We start from the raw sequence: 18525 nt of genomic DNA, 5'->3' as shown, positions 1-18525 counted from the left end.
GAGAAAGTGTGATTGGGTATAGCTGTAATTCTGGGCTGCATCCTAGCAGGCACCCAGGGCACTGGGCATCGTAAGCAGGAATAATGCAGCCTAACATTTACATCTTGAATTCACAGTCTTCTTTTAGTCAAAAATAAAGGTGATCAAGGCAAGAATATTTCTGCATATCTTCTGTTCCACTTAGGAGAAGCAGCTAATTGTAGTCACCCAGGTCTGGTTTGAAATCTTGATGTGAGATGCAAGGTTTCTCTCTGGAACTCATTCTAGGACTCACCTTCTCCAAGAGTCTGCTTCAGTAAGTCATGTTTAGCCTGGAGCTTGGTGATAAGATTACTGCCATTCAAATACTCTTTAAATTTCTGGAAGAAAAAAAAAAAAAAACACCCACACAAGATGGGTAAGAATTTTTGGCAAAAATGTTTTCTGATATACATTTTTGCCTGGGGGATTGCTGGAAGAGGATTCAGCAGGAGAATCTGTCAGGCTCTAATAAACCAGACTTCAGTTACATACACAAAATTGAACCCAGGATGGGTTAAATTTCGCTTTCACTTTTCACTATTCAAATAGCAGTCCTGTTGATCTTATTAGCCCAGAATTCTTTGTGTTGTGCCATGTGCTTGAGGTCAAGGCTTTGGAACACAAGGAACCCCAAAGAAAACAGTTCAAAGAAAGCCTTCTTTTGTCAGGCTGCTGGGAATGGCCTCAATAAGCAATGAGCTTTTCCTTGCACAGACAGGGCTCTCTGCCTTTGTGCAAACAGCGATAAAGAAGGGAGAATTCCCAGTGCATGAGATCTTCCTGACTCGGGAGATCAGATACTTCTGCTAAGCAGCTAGTCTTATTCAATGCATAACTTTCCCATTTTATTTAATGACTGACTGCCTCATACCCAATAATACCTGGGAGGCCCATAACTTTATACATGTCAGGAGTGGGGGAAGAAAGAGACAGAAAATGAAGAGAGAGAGGACAACTTTTGCAAAATGCCTTTTAAAAAAACTCCTTACAAATAAAATTGCAACTAACTCTCTGAATGGGAATCATAAAATAGTAATCATAGTGAAGTGGTAAACCCTACTGCACACGTAAAATGTATCATGGGACACTACAAGCCATGTCAAGTTACCAACCACGTACAATAACGTGCTTTGCTGAGCACATTGGACATTTCTCTTGAAGTCATCTGTTATAATATTTGAAATAGAAATAATAACAGGCCTGTTGTACAGGCCCTGAGACCTGCACAGTGGAAAAGTGAGCAAGTCAGGATGAACATACCTGCTCCATACTCACCTCCATATCCAACCTACAGAGCTTGCTGCAGAAAGACACCTCAGCCCCAGGTTATGGGTATCTTCCTACAGCCCTTAAAGATGGCCCTTAAATTTGTCCCCAGGGCAGATGGCAGGCTGTGGGCCTTGGGCAGGGAAAACACTGAAGTCCAAGAGTTAAAGCAGAGACATGGTCTCCCCCCATGGATGGGCTTGGCCTCCTATTGCCTCCCCAGGAGGCATGTGGACTCCTTGGGATCTGGGAACCCATTGAGAGGCCTGTTCTGTGTGGCCAGAGATGGCTAATCCCATATCCTCCACAGAACCATAGGAGAGAAATTGCACAGTGGAGATTTAGCCATGTCTGTAGATTTGTCCTGAGGGTAGGTGAGCTGGACTGACAGTTCTGCAGAGTGACATCTTCTGGGAATTGGACAGAGACCACCGAACTCATCTCACATAGACCCTCAGGTGGAAGCACTATGAGACTGGGTTGGTTTCAGATCAGCAAGCTAGAGTGGAAGGCTGATTGCCCATTATTGAGTCCCCCAGCTCATTTTTTGAAGTCTCCTTTCATAACTAGCTTTTCAAGTTGTTGCTTTTTTAAAGCAACACAGGGATGCGTGGCTGTTCTCTGTGCATTTCCCTACATCTGAGCAGCACACATATCAATTTCAAACACAACACAAGACAAACATTTAAACAGACCAAACTGGCTCTTGCTGTTCATTAAAGAGCATTTTAAATGGGACACAACCCAACCAATGAATGCTCTGTATCCTATATATAGCATGAGATGAGACTCACAGAAAAATAGAACATTTCAGTTTCCTGTTGGTTGGCTCTCCTCTTGGCAATGTTTATTTTACTCATGTAGGTCTCTGAAGCAGCTGATTTGACCGACTCGGTGGAGCGACTATGCTGGAAGGCATCTGAAACATCAAAATCTTCCACCGTCAGCATGTCCTGCAAGGTCTGCATAGTGGCATCCAGAGTTTTTCGGACCTGCAGAAAAGGGGAGCACAGCAGTTGTGAAACAAACTGGGAGAATGACATATTTTGGTCATAATAATTGGCCACCAAGCAGCTCTTCTGTATTGGGCTTGTCCAGGGAAGCCAGTGAGAACCTTCAGGAAAGCCACTAGACGCTTCAGCATTGCACAAGTTTCCAACCCAAATACTCCAGCTGACTGGAAACTCTAGCACAGTAGGTTGAAGGTCATGTGGCACAGACTGTAAAGCCAATAGCACAGTCCACTGGAGGAAGGATCAAAGCCAGTTATTGCTCTCACCTCTTCATTCTCTATCTTGAGAGTGGCGAGTCTAGACTGCAGCTGGTGATATCGCATGAGCAACTCTGTCTGCACAGGCTGTTGGGCGCTCACCTGGCATACCTGAGGCAGTAACAAAACCAGAGAGAGGAGACTGGATCGTTTAAACAGGAACACTTTAAGAAATTAGATTATTTTTCCCCCTCAAGCTTGTCTCTTTTTAGTGGGTTAGGGAGGTTGCATACACCCAACCCATCTCTAACTGGCAACGCGCTTTATCTGGGCCTATGAAAGCATTTGTCACAGAGCATTTTTAAGAAGATACACAAAAAAGTATTTAAAGAGTGGCAGTCTGAGTTCAAGTTGGGTTGATCAAGTGAGGAATCACATAATAGGCTTTCTAAAGAGTTTGTAGAAATACCTGAGCAATAAGCAGATCAAAAAGGGGATCAAATGAGCCAAATAGCCCATTAAGACAGAAGCATGAACAGATGCACAATGGCAATGGGGTGGGAAAGAGGTTAAAGACCACAGACAAGGGTGAGAGGAAACTTGCACAGCGTGGGCTACGACAAATTGCTGAAGCTGTTTTCTGCGGGTCCAGTACCTCATCCCCCATGTGAGGCTGGAATTCAAACTTCAGTGGAGGGCAGAAGACCTGGTTGCACATGTCCATGACCGTATGTTTGTCACTCCGTGCGTCCAGGTTGTCCACTGCGTTCTCAATGATGTCCAGGCCCTCGTGGCGTGAGGTTTCTAGGTTATATTCGGCAGACAGGTATGTCCTGAATGTCCGAGCTAGGCTGGCATGGAATCCCAGGTCACAACACTGAGGGACAGGGAGAATTATTGAAGAAGGGTCATATTCACAAACTAAGTAACATGAGTAAAGAACGCTCACATTTAAATATCTCCTTCCCCCCAAGACTCTCCGAGCACTTTACCAACCATGTATGGGCACCGGAATCATTTTTATCAGTCAATGAAATGTAGACACTTATGGAGTAGAACGCATCAGCTGTTTAGTAACGTATTTCAATAACGTACAAAGCAGCAGGACATGAAGCATACAGGACGCACTCAAAACCAATTACCCTCACCGGAGGCTGGCCACTTCAAGCTGAAAGAGTAAATTCCAGCTCAAGGAGACGTACCACTCTAGCTCTGAATAAGCCAGACTGCTAAAAACAGAGTAGCCGCGGCAGCGCAAGTGGTGGGAGTGTCTAGTTTGCCTAGGGTCTCAGACAGGTACATAGCTGGGGTGGCTAGCTCCTCCTGCCATTCTCACAGCTGCAGCTACACTCGATTTTTAGTGCACTGGCTCTATCAGAGCCAGCACAGGTATGTCTCCTCTAGCTGAGAATCACACCACCCAGCTGCTGTAGACATACCCTCGGTCATGCCAAGAGTGACACGGCTCAGCTGAAAGGCAGCACCTCCAAAAGTCACAGTATCCTTTACAGCCATGTCAGGATATTGGGAAAGTCCTGTCGCAGAGGGAAGCCTATCAGCTAGCGACTCATCAGTGCCTATTCCTGCCACACCGTGCGACTTCCTGGGCTAAATTGTGACCAGGGCCATCTCTGCTAACTTCTCAACTTTCACAAGATTGTAGTCAGGAAAGGAACAGGTCATGGGTTTCCAAGATTTGTACCCCTTGTTCACTGACTGCCCCTAGCTAATTCCTTCTCAATCAATTTACTGCACCTTTCTGTAAGCACCTTCTAAGCACAAAAATGCATTCATCAAAATTAGCTAGCAGAAACAAACTTTAAAGTAAGCTGGCATTCCAACACTCCCTGTTATCATAAACTCTTTCATCACAGCAATGAAGATGCTTCCATTATCCTCCTCTCTCACTCGAGATGGAACAGTTTCTCATGCATAAGTAATCATTCCTCCTTGAGTTCACCTGGGGGAAAATGATAGAACCCAAAACTAATTGCTGTCAAAATACTGTACATTACACAAAACCCTGTTTTCAATATAATTGAGTTTTGTTTGTATGATGTACCAACAGCATTGGATTCGCTGCTAAGAATGATCAGTCACCATCTAGTAAAAATGACTTTTGTGGTCTCCTCCCAATCCCTACAGGGAGTTTTGTCTACACTGCAAAACCAATATGTAATTTTGGCTGGGTTGGCAGACTCTACTTTACAGGAGACCAAATCTGGATGCTGTGGATCAAGACAGAGGTGCACTGGCAAAGATGGGGAGCAAAGGGACATTCAAGTTTTGGATCCCAGCCATATTTGCAGGAACGTCTGTGTGTGCAAAGAGAGAGAAAGGGAGACTGGAAATGGTGGGATTGTTATACATCAGCACTGAGTTGCATTAGCAGAGCTGCAAGGGGACTGAGCTGGAATGGATGGTCAGAAGATGTCTCAGTCCTGATGACAATACCACCTGAAAGGCCAATGGAGGGCAGGACTGGAATAGATGGTATTGCGGGTAAAGATTAAGGTGCATGAGCAGAGCTTTTTGAGGCCCCAAAACTGGGACAGAAGAGAGTGTTGGAGTTCAGGATAAAGGGGCACAGGCACAGCTGTGTTAGGGAGCTTGTATTAGTCCTGGCTTTTTCCTGTGCGAGGAACTTCTCATTCATCTGTCCCCAACATACACACACTGCAGTATGTCTAAAATAACACCGCCCGCCTGCCCCCACCCACTATCGAAAAGAGGAAAAAAGAATTGCTGACCCAGGCATCCAGAGTGGAAAGCACCTAACTAATGACTGCTACTGAATTATCCTTATCATATTTAATAAAGCTGTCACAATACAATTTACATTACAAATGGCAAATCGTAGATGTTAAGAAGTTTTGCTGACGTGAATAAAACAGCAGCAGACAAAGTTTTTCACTGTTTTAGCTATAACTGAGAATAGCTAGACAACTTATCAGGACAACTTACGTGCCTAAAAATAAAACTCCACACTATTTCAACATTGCTTCTACTGCATTTTCAAACTGGGTTATGTTGGCTACCAGCATGGCCCAGAATTAGATCATTAATATTTTAAACAACCACTCAGTCATTACTGGTGTTGGGACAAAGTCAGTAACGACTACAGCTGGGTGAAATTTCTTTGGCAAATAGTAAATTCACCAAAAAATAGTTTTGGTGCGCTGAAAAATGTATTAGCAAATTCAGGTCAAATTCTGCAAATAGTTTTGGCGCAAAAAAAATGATTTTTTTTTTTTTAAACATCTGGACATTTCAACATTTTCTAAATGAACCATTTTGACATTTCATTTTGAAATATTGTTGTAAAACAACATTTGAAACTTTTCATTCAATTTGAACTACATTTTTCTGGTTTTTCATTTAGTGGAGAAATACTAAAACAATTCAGTTTTATTTTTAAACAAAATTTTTTATTTTATTTTTCATTTTACCCACCGAACAAAAAAGAAAATCGGTTATTCGCTCAACTCTACTCGTGACTGAGATTCTTTATGGTCTGATAACCATTAAGTAACATATGTGAAATGGAGTTGGTAGGCTGAGTTCAGCTCTTCAAGCTCATCACAAAACCTATCATCTTATTTAAGTGAGAAGTTCACATGAATGTCAGCTATGCTGTGCCTGTTAATAGTATTTGTTACTTCTTTATCATTAAAGGTGCGTGAGGTGCCTAACACACATACAAGGAGACAGCCCTTGAGCCATACAGTCTACATTCTAAGCCCTGGATCCAGCAATATCACTGCTTGACTTCAGTGAGACTTGGTGTGGATACAAGGGTTGTCAGCCCACGATGATCCAACTATAGGATCAGAACCTAATTTAAGATAAGTGTGCCAAATTCAGTCCTAACATCCAGATACCATGGTGATCAGCATAGCCCAAAAACCAAGATTCAGATAGAAAGAATTTGGCCTGGTTAGTCTGATCTAAATTAATCCAAAATAGACTGTTCTGTTCTCTGATATACAGAGGAACTCCAGTTTCCAGAGTGGCCATCACAGCATCACCTTTCTGAGCAATATACTGAAGGAAGAAAAAAAATAAAGTCAAGTTAAAAAAAAAACCCAGAATTCTGCATCAAAATGTTACCATCACTAAACTCAAAGTGAAAAGTTAAAATTCAGTTACCGCCACAAGCAACTCCAGCCAAAGATGACATCTCGTCCTATTCACTGATGTGAAGAGACGTCCCTCAATTCAAATTAAGTCAGAGAGAGCTGTTTTTATGTTATGGTGTGCTGAAAGTGGGAGCAAAAACATGATGGGCTGACTCCTGCTCACAGATATGTGAGCGAACTCATCCTGCCCCGACCCAGGCTTGTCACATGTGCAGTAGCCAGTTTTCAGCACGAATGATATTATGGTCATAGTGTACCCTTCATCCTGACCCTGCTTAACTTAAAAGAAGCCAAACTGCAAGCAGTCAGCTATGTCAACACTTCTTTGATGGCCCCACCACCAGAATCCAAGCTTCCCTTAAAATAAACCTCTAGCCCTTACAGTTGCAGAATATGATGGTGAACTGATGCAATGTGCCTTCCTGAGTCTGTAGACAAACTGAAAGAATATTTCTTAAAGAGGTAGGAAAGGTTCCCATTCAGAATATTAGGGTGTTAACACTGAAGCCTAGTGATGGTAATCAAAATGTCAATGTTGTTAACTCTTTCACTGCTGGCAAATTTAGAACAAACATAAAGCTGTTCTGGGACTGTGGGTGGAAGTTGCGTAATGTAATCTCCGCAGTGCCTTTCAGCTCTCATGAGATCACAATCATATGCTTGAATATCAGAGAAGTATGCTGAACAACCAGACAATGATGTCAGTTACAGGAAGTATCACCTTCAGAAGAGAACCCTTTTGAGACTAATGTCACAGTGCCAGGCAGTCAGCATTTCAGAATGCCACAATATAATTCCAGGCGGGAGGGAAGTAAAGGCAAAATTCTCTTCTCAGATCAACAGGCAGGTCTTGACTCTATGATCTGCTCAAGTTAGATGCAGGCAGACGCCATTCCTATTAATGAGATTTCTTCACATGTGAGGAGCAGAATGGGGGAGCCATGATCCATGTGTTGACTTGACATAAGAACGTTGTCCTACTTCAGAATCAGCTGATCAGAGCTTAGAGCTCCAAAAAGGATCCCAAAAGTCTTAGCTGAAGAGGTCTCCAGATCTTTGCCCCTCTGGATTCCCAATAATTATCACACCAATTAGCAGGTCAACAAAATATCTGTTTCTGTTTAAGGGTGGCATTTTCCAGAGCATCCTAACTGCTGCCATGGAAATCACTGGGAACCATTGACTTTAATGGAAGAAGAGTTAGGTCAGTGCTGAGTGCTTCTGAAAATCTCACACATTCAGACACACCCTGGAGTGCTCTCTAATGCTATTTCACCTCATTTTTAATGCTGAATTCATGCTGAACCCAGCACTTATTGTAACGCCAATAAATCTGCTGCTACTGACAACTAGGGCAACTAACAACATTTTTACAGCTCCTTCAGTCTCTGGTGATTAGCACTGTGCCCTGATGCTTCACACTCTGGTGCCCAGAAAAGAAAGAAAACACCTTCACAGAGACACACAAAGAGAAAAAAAGACTTCAGAGTCCTTCTCTCAGATTCAGAACAAATGGCATTTTCTAACTCCACTCTTCTCTTTGACAGAAAACAAATCAGAACCACAAATATGAATAATAATCCTTAGCATTTCTATAGTGCCTTTCATCCGAGGAACTCAAAGTCTTAATATATTAAATTAGGCTTCATAACACCCTTGTGAGGTAGGGAAACATTTAGCTTTTTTTAACCAGAGGTAAACTGAGGCATGGGAAGTTACGTGACTTGGTCAGAGCAGAAGACTAAATCACCATGAAAGAGGTGGGAACAGAGCTATGAAGTCCCAATTCCCAGCCCCCCCAACCACAACCCCTTCCCTATAATTAAATCTGCACAGATACTAAAATTAACCAAGAGTTGTCCCACTGCTATACTGGAGAGGACAATCTTGCATTTGGCTGCGAGATGGGTAGGGTGATCTAACAACTCTTCCCATCTCTAATTCCCATGATTCTGTGATGAACTCTCAGGCTCTTGTGTTACTTCAAAACGCTATACAATACATCCAGGTTTTCAGAAGAGCTCAGGGGCAGATTTTCAAGTGTTCTGCTCATGTGACTGGGGCCAGCCAATGTTTGAAAAGAGCTCAGCTCCCACTTCTATCTATCTATGGCTGCAATTACCATAGTAGTTAAGCACCCCAGAATCATTACTTTACTTATCCTGACAACATCCCTGTGAGGTCAGAGGTGCTACTATTCCCATTTTACAGAGGGGAACTAGGCACAGAGAGTTTAAGGACCTGTCTAAATTACGCTGCAGCACTATGGGGGCACGAACTGCAGAGCCAGCCAAAAGGTTGTGATCTAGCCGCCCTGTGTGGACGTTGCTGGCATGAACAAAAGGTACCTAGTTAACAGAGTCCTGTTTGAAAAAGAGTCTATGGTAATATGAACTAGGTAGCACCAGCAGCATCCACACAGTGTCTTCTGATGCACTTTGCAATCCACAGCCCCATAGTCCATGCTGTGGTACAGTGATAGGAACAGATACCTCTGCAAAGCTCAGTTGTTCCATTTTCCTCTCTTCACGTATTTGAACATATTAAGAATAGCTGTACCCACCCTATCAAGCAAATTGCTTCCAGCAGAATGAACTGGACCTTTTGCTCACGATAGCTCAGCAGTGGAGGTTAGTAGTAAAGGCAGTCGACTGGCCTGCAGGGAAGTGCCCCATAGCATTTAATACCAATAGCAATTAAAGGGTTCTACAGAAATGTTATAGGGGTCTACATGAATAATCCTACAAACCTACAGAATTTAACAAAAAAGGAGCTTCTATAGGCTTTTAGAAGCAGGGACAGAATTCTATAGGATGACTGCAAGTCTTTCCTAAATTCTGACAAAAAAACACAATGGAAAGATTAGTATTCATTATTAAATTTTATGGGATTTTTCCATTTGGGGAGGAAGTCAGGATTCCTGGGTTCTATTCCCAACTGTGTCAGTGACTTACTGTGTAACCTTGGACAAATCACTGAACCACCTGTGTCTCAGATTCCCTATCTGTAAAACAGGTATAAAATACCTAACATGCTGTAATACGGCTAACTGTAATGTTCGCAAAGTTAACATTTGCACTGTGTTATCACAATGATACAATCATAGAAACGCAGGGCTGAAAGAGACCTCAAAAGGTCATCTAATCCATCCCCTCACGCTGAGGCAGGACCAAATAAACCTAGAGACCATCCCTAGGATGGTTTTGTCTAACCTGTTCTTAAAAGCTTCCAAAGGATTCTACAACCTCCCTTTGTAACCTATAGGCACCTGATGGGTGCTCTGCAAACAACTGCAATAAATATATGACATTGCTTGAGATCCTTGGATGGATGGTGATATAGAATGGAAAGCGTTATCAATTCAAAGCAAGGGTTGGATAATCCACATGGCCACAAATAAAACGTCAGCTTCTGTGCTCAGCACAGAGCGGTCAGTAGGCTCCATTTTAAACAACAGGAAGGTGCTGTGCACACAGCTAAGGGATTATTGTGACCCTGTAATTGGTGTTCTGAACCTTTAAACCTCTAAGGACTACTGTGTTGTCATATGAAGGTAGCATGCCTTTGCTCTCTTGAAAAGAAAACAAGGAGAAATTATAAGAAATTATTATTAGTGGTATAGTTTTCCAAGGGAACAGGCGAGGATCTTACCTAATGATTTACTGAAACTTGGATTGGTCAAAACCCTGAAGAATTTTCTGTAGAGAACAATTAATTGGGTGAGAAATGGTCCAGGGGATCAACAGATCTTTTCCATCCCTAATACTATGAATCCAATTCTGCCACTCTTCCTCAGCTGAGTAGTACCTTACTCCACAGATGAACTGATTCCAAGAGGATATTCACAGAGTAAAGTACCAGTCAACATAAGTGCAAGTGGCAGAATCTAGCCCTATAACCCTAGGGATTATTTATCATACAGGATTTGTTTCAGATGTTTGAGTTTAATTATTTAAATGTCAAAGGGCCTAATTCCACCCTCTAAATACCGCTGCAACCTCAGAGAACACAGGGGGCCAAATTCAACCCTGGTGGTGCACTTAAATCAGGGATGAATTTGGTACAGTGAGATTGCAAGAGTATAACTAAGGGCAGAATTCAGCTGAAGGCTAAAGATTCTTATTCATAAAGCTAGTAATTTATCTAATTGACCATTATGGCCAATAATTCAAATCTGTACTTGCCTCCTTCACTGTATTAAATAAATCCATAGTGTAGCATGGGGATGTTATGTAATGTCAGAGTAAAAACACCTCCATCCATATCACTATATCCTATTCAAATGCTAGACTATTCTATGTTACCTGATTAAACCTTCACAGAAGGAATGTCCACATGAACCTATCACTGGTTCAGGGAAAATACTTTAAGTACAATGTTTCCGAAAACTTTTGGAAAGACGAGTCCCCTTCCAAGAAAATGAAACCAACTACACACCTCTGCAACTCAGCCATGTGTTGTTAAAGGTCTATCCTTATTCATTTATACATCTTCTGCACCCCTTCCTCCCCCCCCCGGATAATCCTTTGTACACACCCCACACCTTGGGAATCATTGCTGTAGATCTTCATAATACGATCCTTCCTCTCCTTTCTTACAGTGAAATAGCTAACAATGTTGACAATTTAAAGTTTCATCATTAGCATGAGTTCGTGCCCACTGAAATGAATGGACACTTCATACTTCAAAGCTATTGCTTCTGGCTCTCTGCAAACTCTGGCACCCATTGCTACTTTGGTTACATTCAGGTCACATTTTGAAGATTATTTAAAGCAAGCTGGGAATCTGGTGAACATCTGTCACACCCCACAGCTAGTCCTTCACAACCATTCATTGCATGTGTGGAATGATGCAAGATATGCGCCTTACTCTTTACTTCTTGTCATACTGAATGTATATTCATAGTTGTACACCCCTGCAGTGTACTTATTTCCTCAACCCACAGCGCTCTAAACTGGTATTCAGTAACTGGAGTGGAGAGGAAGGTTTCTCTCTAGTACCATTTGCCAAAGTCGTCTTCATTTTTCTTTCACAGAAAAGATTTTTTTCTCCTTCCCCCCACCCCCAAGTGGCAGAGGAAGTGATTGGATCAGGTGCTGGGATTGCCAGTGGCACTGCGGAATAGCTTCCTCAGCAGGAAACTGAATAATACGGACACAGCAGGCTGGGAAGTAAAGGCTGTCAAGAATTGCACTGAGTCTTTTGAGAGAGTCTAATTCCCCGTGATAGACGCTGTTTATTCTTTTTATTGCTATGCTGTTGACTTTATTTGAAACCCCCTGAAGCAATGAGATCTCTTAGTTGGATAAATGCACTATATCAAGCTGAAGTGAAGGTACCTGTGACTCAGAGAGGGCTAGTTTTGAGTTACAGAAAACGCTACTTGTGACAGCTCTGTTAAAGCTGCACTTTGCATGCCTGGTTCTCAGTCTGCCATCAGGATGTCTGACACTTGACAGAGTGACTGAGACACAGGCCAGCAAGCTAAGTGGGGTGCTGGGGCTCACAGGAGCTGAAGGGCCTTTTACAAGGGAAATAAAATGGTGATGCCAAGTGTTACTTCCTTCAAGGAAAAAAGAGAAATCATGCTGAGTCCAGTTCTGATCTCAGATTCACTGGTGTAAATCTGAGTAACTCTTGATATACTCTAGATAACCGATGTCAGAAGCTGGACCGCTATGATTTGCCTCTCTTCCACTTTCCCATCATTTGTATGTTTATGACTCAATCTGGGAGCAGTAATTTATTTGTGAAATTCCTTGGAAGAGGGGAAAGCCAGGAAAATCTCTTGAAACTGTGGTCAAAGGTACAGCAGAGTGCCATAGTATTTGGAAATAACAATGCCAACCACAGAAAAATAGAGGAAGTAGGGGACAAATATTCTCTCTGATGGACCCTCAGCTTGTGTACATCGGGACTATTAAAATGAATGGAGTCAGGCTAATTAAACCAACGGAGGATCTGCCATCCAGGAGATAATACCCCCATATACATGTGGGAAAAATGAAGCCCACTGAGATAAAGAGCCCTGGCCTCTGACTGGGATGGAAATTATAGCATTCACAGCCAAAATTGCTAATTCTGGGTGCCTAAAGTTGGGCTCCTAAATAAAAATGGGCTGATTTTCAGAGGAATTAAGCATCTGTATCTCCCGACGACTTCAACACCTCTGAACATCAGGCCCACTTTTATTTAGGAGTCTATATGTGGATTTAGGCAGCTCGCCTAAATTTATAAAATTTGTGGCCTACATATGTAACTTCCTGATTCAGGGCACCATTTGGTAGTTAGCCTATGCTATCATTGGTGCATGCAATGAGTTGGGGGTGCTATATTTTGGCCCTGCAAAATGAAAGGCAATGTTGCAAAATCAAGCTCTGAGTGACCTGTTCAAAGTCACAGAACGAATCAGTTACAAATCTGAGAATAAAACCCAGGAGTTCTAGCACTACCCATCTGCTGCACTAATGACTACACCTTAGTCCCTCCTTAAAGATGGAGACCCCTACTCTTAACTTCTCTGATGACTCAGCAATAGCTCCTCATCCTACATCTTCCAAACACTGCTTTGAAACTCTTGACACAGCAGAGGGAAGAAACTGTTTTCCTGTTGACATGCCCCAGCTAGAGGGTCTTTTATTCATTTCTTCTTTTTCAGACATGTGCTCTCTTGACATATTTGCAACACCCAACGTTTTGCTTTGATGGAAACAAATCACTTTGCTGCAGGACTTTCAGCAATATAACTTTGACTGGCATCTCTGTTTCCCTGCTTGGCTGTACATTATTTGACTGTGTGACAAACACCAATGCCATCAGCTAAGTTTTTTTATTGCTGAGTTGTATGGTCACCAGGTAACTTAATGTTGCACTCTAATGTACTCATTTTTCTGAATGGCAGGTTGTTAAGAACACTGCTCCTTTACCTATCTATCTAGCTGTCTGTCTTAGATATGGCAAACACATCCATCACTGTAGCGTCTATATGCAGTTTCAGCAGGATGCAGATAAGATTCAGCAAGGCTGTATGCACTCATATTTCCACATATTACTGCCTAAGTCCTATGACATCTTTCATCTGACTACCTAAAAAGCTTTACAAATACTTCACACAAACCCCAGAAAGATGCATAGTGTTATCCCCATTTTATAGACATGGCCATCAGAGGTTAATCCAGGTCACGCAATGAATCAGTAACAGACCCAAGAAAAAAAACCCAGGAGTCCTAAAATACATGCATGCTTCTTTTGAGGAATTTGCACAAGGATACTCTTTAAATCCAAGTCTAACGTGACTTTCTCTACTTTATAAATCCCTGCCCATCAGGAAGGATGGAGCAAAGCTCATTTGATGCAAAACCAGGGCCAGTAGTGTGTGCTAATTCCAGACTACTCTGATCAAGTTTTACCTTCCTCACTAAAATCTAATGCCCCAAAACAACTCCATTTTCTCCGGAAGCAGTGAGAGCCTGTATCTCACCAGGGCTATGTCTTCACTGATGGCAGCAAATTCGCCGCTATCAGATCGACTTCTTTGGATCGACTGAGCAGTCAGTGAAGACCCGCTCAGTCGATCCAGAAATCGACATATTAAGACCACCTTCTCAAGTGGCGTAGCGCTGCATTGACGGGAACATGGTTCCCGTCGGCGCAGTGCAGTGAAGACGGCGCACAAAACAGAAGCAGAGAAGTCGACGGGAGTTACGCAAGTTTTTTGTGTAGCTTGCGTAACTCCGGTTGACTGCCACCGAATCTCCACGGTAAGTGAAGACAAGCCCCAGAATGGAGACAACTCTTTAGCAGACATTACAGCTGCAATTCTGTTTTGGTGCTGATAACATGAGAAACATAAAAGTTGGGCCTAATATATGACATTCGCCCATCCAGATTTTTGGGGGTTGTTTTTTTTTTTTTTTTTTAATTAAATTCTGCTAAATTGCAGCTCCAGTGATCTGATGGTTCAGACATACATACAAGTCCTAAAACTCCAAATGGCAATTCTGCGGGATATGAACTGCCTATAGGAGCCCTTCTGTAACCCCTATTATGTTCCAGTGAGAAAAGCCTTTACATCATTAATCATCGCTCTTGGTGATGTTGGGTGGAGCAGCTGGAAACATAATCATAACTGCAATACATCCAGCTTAAGCCCTTTCAAGAACGCCAGTCTGCTCTTAGGTCCTTTGCTCAAATTTAACTCTCACTTGAACATGGTATTCTTCCTCTCTTCAGGCAAAATTCACCCCTGCAGAGAGGCCAGGCCTAAGTGCTATGTAGCACTCAAGCTCTGGGTCTGCCCTTCAAATTAGGGTGCATAGGCTTTGTGCTGGCTCTCTGCACAGGGTGAATTTCACTTTTCTTATACAAGGCAGTTATTTAACAGCATGCGGCAGTGCTACACAGCAGCTGGGTTCCACCCCATAAGTGGCCACATTTAAGTGGTGGCTGAACTGATTCGTGTGTGTGAGAATTATAGATTGAGATAACAATAGAAATCCAAATGATACAGATCTAGCTTTAGCAAAGAGCCTTAGGATTCTTCAGAATGAAAGGTGCTCTGATATTACTGTATGCATTAAGATTTACACTATAACTTTAACATTTACATCTAAAACAAAGAGCACCGAGTTTTTTCTTGTATCAGTTACAAGCATGGGGTTGAAAATTCTGCTGCTGCTAGTACTGGACACGTATGAAAAATATATCTTTTTCTTTTCACTGCCCTTATTGTCTGGTGCAGTGAATGGGATCCCTTTATTCTGCAGTGTACTGAAATCTCCCCTCCAATGCTCCTGTGAAACACACTGGATTTGTATAAAAGCCTGCTCAAATAAACTGCTCTCCTCCTGGGGGATTTGAAATTAGGACACCCATGAACAGCTCATGCATCCTTAACAATACTTTGTTTTCTTTGGCAATCAGAATATATAATTAGGAGTATATAGCTGTACAGAGTCAAAGATGCTTTAGTTAAAGTCCCCTGAAGGGATTCCTGGAGTGAGGAAGAAAAGCCATCTGCTGACTCCAACGGAAGTGTCAGCAAGGAAATAAACTTGGGAGGAACAACATAAAAACAGCTAGAGCTAAAGTGGAATTCAGCAAGTCTCCAGGAAAACAAAAGTCACTCTCATTAAATAAATAAATAAATAAATAAATAAATAAATAAATGAGGGCAAATCAGTAAGGCAGCTTCATATCCTCCTGTTTGTACGTTTCCATTTACAAGGGTTTTGTTTTTTGTTTTTTAATATGAATAAAAACAGCCAAGATGAAAAAGAGACTCAAAAATTGCACCCAATGACATGTCTATCATAAACTGGGATCTTGACATTCCTGTGGGTCTTACACTTCAAACCTCCCTTTTAATTACTAACTAGACCAATAAATATGATTTGTAGATGAATTAAAAGAGATTAGCACTCCAATGGCTTTTTAAATAATGTGACATTTAAACCAGGACAAAAACTCAGCGCACGCAGATCGATGTTATTTATATGACCATTGCTGCAAGTTAACATTTATTAGCAGGAAGAAATTCCTTATGGTAAGAACTATGAAGCTATGATATTGCCTCCCAAAGAAAGTGATGAAAGCCCCATTTCTTGAATCACTTAAAACCACCCAGAATGAAACACAAGAAAATACATAAGGTCTGATCCTGCCGTTACTACAGGGCTTGTGTCATTGATTGCAATTGGGCTATTCACAATAGTAAGCACTAAGACTTCAATTCAGAAAAGCAACCATATTCAGAAAAGCACTTAAGCATGTGCTCAGCTCTCACTGAAGTTAATGGGACTTAAACACATACTCAAGCGCTTTTCTGAATTGGAGTCGGGCCCAGTCATAGGTGTTTGCAGGATCAGGCCCATAATGGGAAACCATCCTGAAGTGGTAGGGCAGCAGAACAGGACCCAAACCTGCTCTCACTGAAGTCAGTGGAAACTGTGCTATGTATTTAGTGAGAACAGTTAGATTTTTCCATGTCTAATTTCCATAATAAGGGACCATTTGAGATTCCTCATTTTCAAGAGGTTTCTCTTTCATCCATTTTAAATACAGATTCATAGATCGACCAGATGGGACCACTATGATCATATAGTCTGTAAAACAGAATGAAGAAATTCACCAGACAATCTCAGTATCAGTCCAGATATTCATTTCTGTTTTAAATAAAAGTTTGCCCAGTTTTATGTTAAAACTATTATAAAACATGCTCAATCATGCGATATTACAGCATTGGGGTGAAATTCACCTCACCTCAAAAGGTCCACATAAGATCCTATCCACTACCTAAGCTCCTTGTTAAAGAGCTAACGTGATGCACAGTACCTTTTACAGGCCCTCTGCACTGAGGTGAATTCCACTCTAAACGTTAATGCCCTTGTAAACCTCCATGTGCAGGGGGTGATACTGTATTCTAGCCACTTCAAATGAATCCATCACTACAGGCTGTAGGAAGATGACAATCCAGACACAAATACTTTTCTGGAAAGTTCTTCTGTAGCCGTGGCACACTGAAGCCAAAAATCTCGAATGAAATAAAAGATGCAGCAAGTGTTAAAATAATATGTACTTTGTAGTTTTATCTTAAAGATAGGCCTGAACTGCTGAGTTCAGACCTGGATCCAAATCCCAACTTCTACACTTGGGGTGTTTGCATCTTGAAGGACTGACTCATGCCCTGCTCTAGTTTATATGTATGGATAGTTACAAAACCGCCAAATCTGTATTTTGTCAGCTGTTGAGGACGGAGGTCTAAATATTGAATAAAAGTGAATCAATTACTTTGCTTTCATGTGGCCTCCATGAAACGTAATAAAAGCCAACTCCCATTTAATGACTACTGGGCTTCTGTCACTATGCTTGTATAATATCTATGGGGGGGCAGGAGGGGCAGAAAAAACACCAAAAAATTGTAATATTTGCAAAAGACCCACAGGTTAGCCAGAGTTCAAAATGCCAACCAACTCCCCTTTATCACACCAGGATGAGCAACAGGATCAAACAGTGTTTAGTATTCAGCTGCTTACATGCCAACAGGAAGAGGGGTGGATGCATTTGGAGAGAAGGATCACTTACATCAATGAGGTCGGAGACGTCGTGGATGTAGTATTTACTGACGGCTGCATTTGTGGCTGCCAGGTTCAGCAGATAATCGTTCCTGGCTTTAGTGCACTTCAGCTTGTTTTCAGAATATTTGGCTTGCCTCTGAAAAAGCAGAATAAAAAGTAAAAGCACAAATAAGTTATCCAAAAGGTTCACATTTCCTCTTGCTGCAGGTCTTCCACAGCGCATGGCAGTGCTGGTATCACGTATTAACACCCCTTTGGTAGGGTGCTGTACAACAAGTGATTCCATTTGAATATACTTGGTACATTCAACAGCATAGCAAGTGCATTCAATTTGGATGTACATAATACATCTAGAGCACAGCTGTTCCCGGGTTATCTGCACATTCATGGAAAATTTGGCATCAGTCAAGATTAGAGGGCCAATTTCACAGTTACACTGACTTATATCTGGAATTACTCCAGATTTATACAGTTGTATCTGACAGTGGAATCTGGCTCAAAGGCACAAGCTGCAAAATTCAGAAGGGAATCCAGAATTCAAACCCCTCCAAGTTCAGGATGGTCTTTAATCAAGAGATTAAACAAGAACGCCTAACTCTTGCAAGGGGCTTTCTGCTATATAATATTCCAGTGTAACATACACAGCTAGATAAACACATATCTAACTAACTGTTTCCCGGCCAAGGAGGCTACTTTTCATTCTCTTACAAAAAAAAACAAAAAAACAAAAAAACAGAAAAAGGTGCCTGAATGACCATATCTGGCGTTCCCGTAAATCTGCAGAATACAAGGTTTTTGAGCAGCCTGGGAAAGA

General features: G+C 41.9%; 1 protein-coding gene across 3 annotated transcripts in view; it reads right to left on the bottom strand.

The window, feature by feature from the left end:
- The window catches only part of SRGAP3 (SLIT-ROBO Rho GTPase activating protein 3), a 211502-nt gene that overhangs the window by 39484 nt on the left and 153493 nt on the right, over positions 1 to 18525 (bottom strand). For all 3 annotated transcript variants that reach the window (XM_067544371.1, XM_067544372.1, XM_067544373.1), the window contains exons 6-10: positions 17719 to 17847; positions 3153 to 3374; positions 2567 to 2668; positions 2082 to 2279; positions 275 to 359 (exon numbers count right to left, since the gene is read on the bottom strand). In XM_067544371.1, the coding sequence (XP_067400472.1) occupies positions 275 to 359; positions 2082 to 2279; positions 2567 to 2668; positions 3153 to 3374; positions 17719 to 17847 (736 nt within the window). The remainder of the gene's footprint in view (positions 1 to 274; positions 360 to 2081; positions 2280 to 2566; positions 2669 to 3152; positions 3375 to 17718; positions 17848 to 18525) is intronic.

The sequence above is a fragment of the Emydura macquarii genome, unplaced genomic scaffold (assembly GCF_026122565.2).
Source record: "Emydura macquarii macquarii isolate MOO-44397 ecotype Brisbane River unplaced genomic scaffold, CSIRO-AGI_Emac_v2 contig_968, whole genome shotgun sequence".
Taxonomy (NCBI): Eukaryota; Metazoa; Chordata; order Testudines; family Chelidae; genus Emydura; species Emydura macquarii.
The sequence above is the reverse complement of the archived record's forward strand: the minus strand, read 5'-3'. Positions and strand labels throughout refer to the sequence as shown.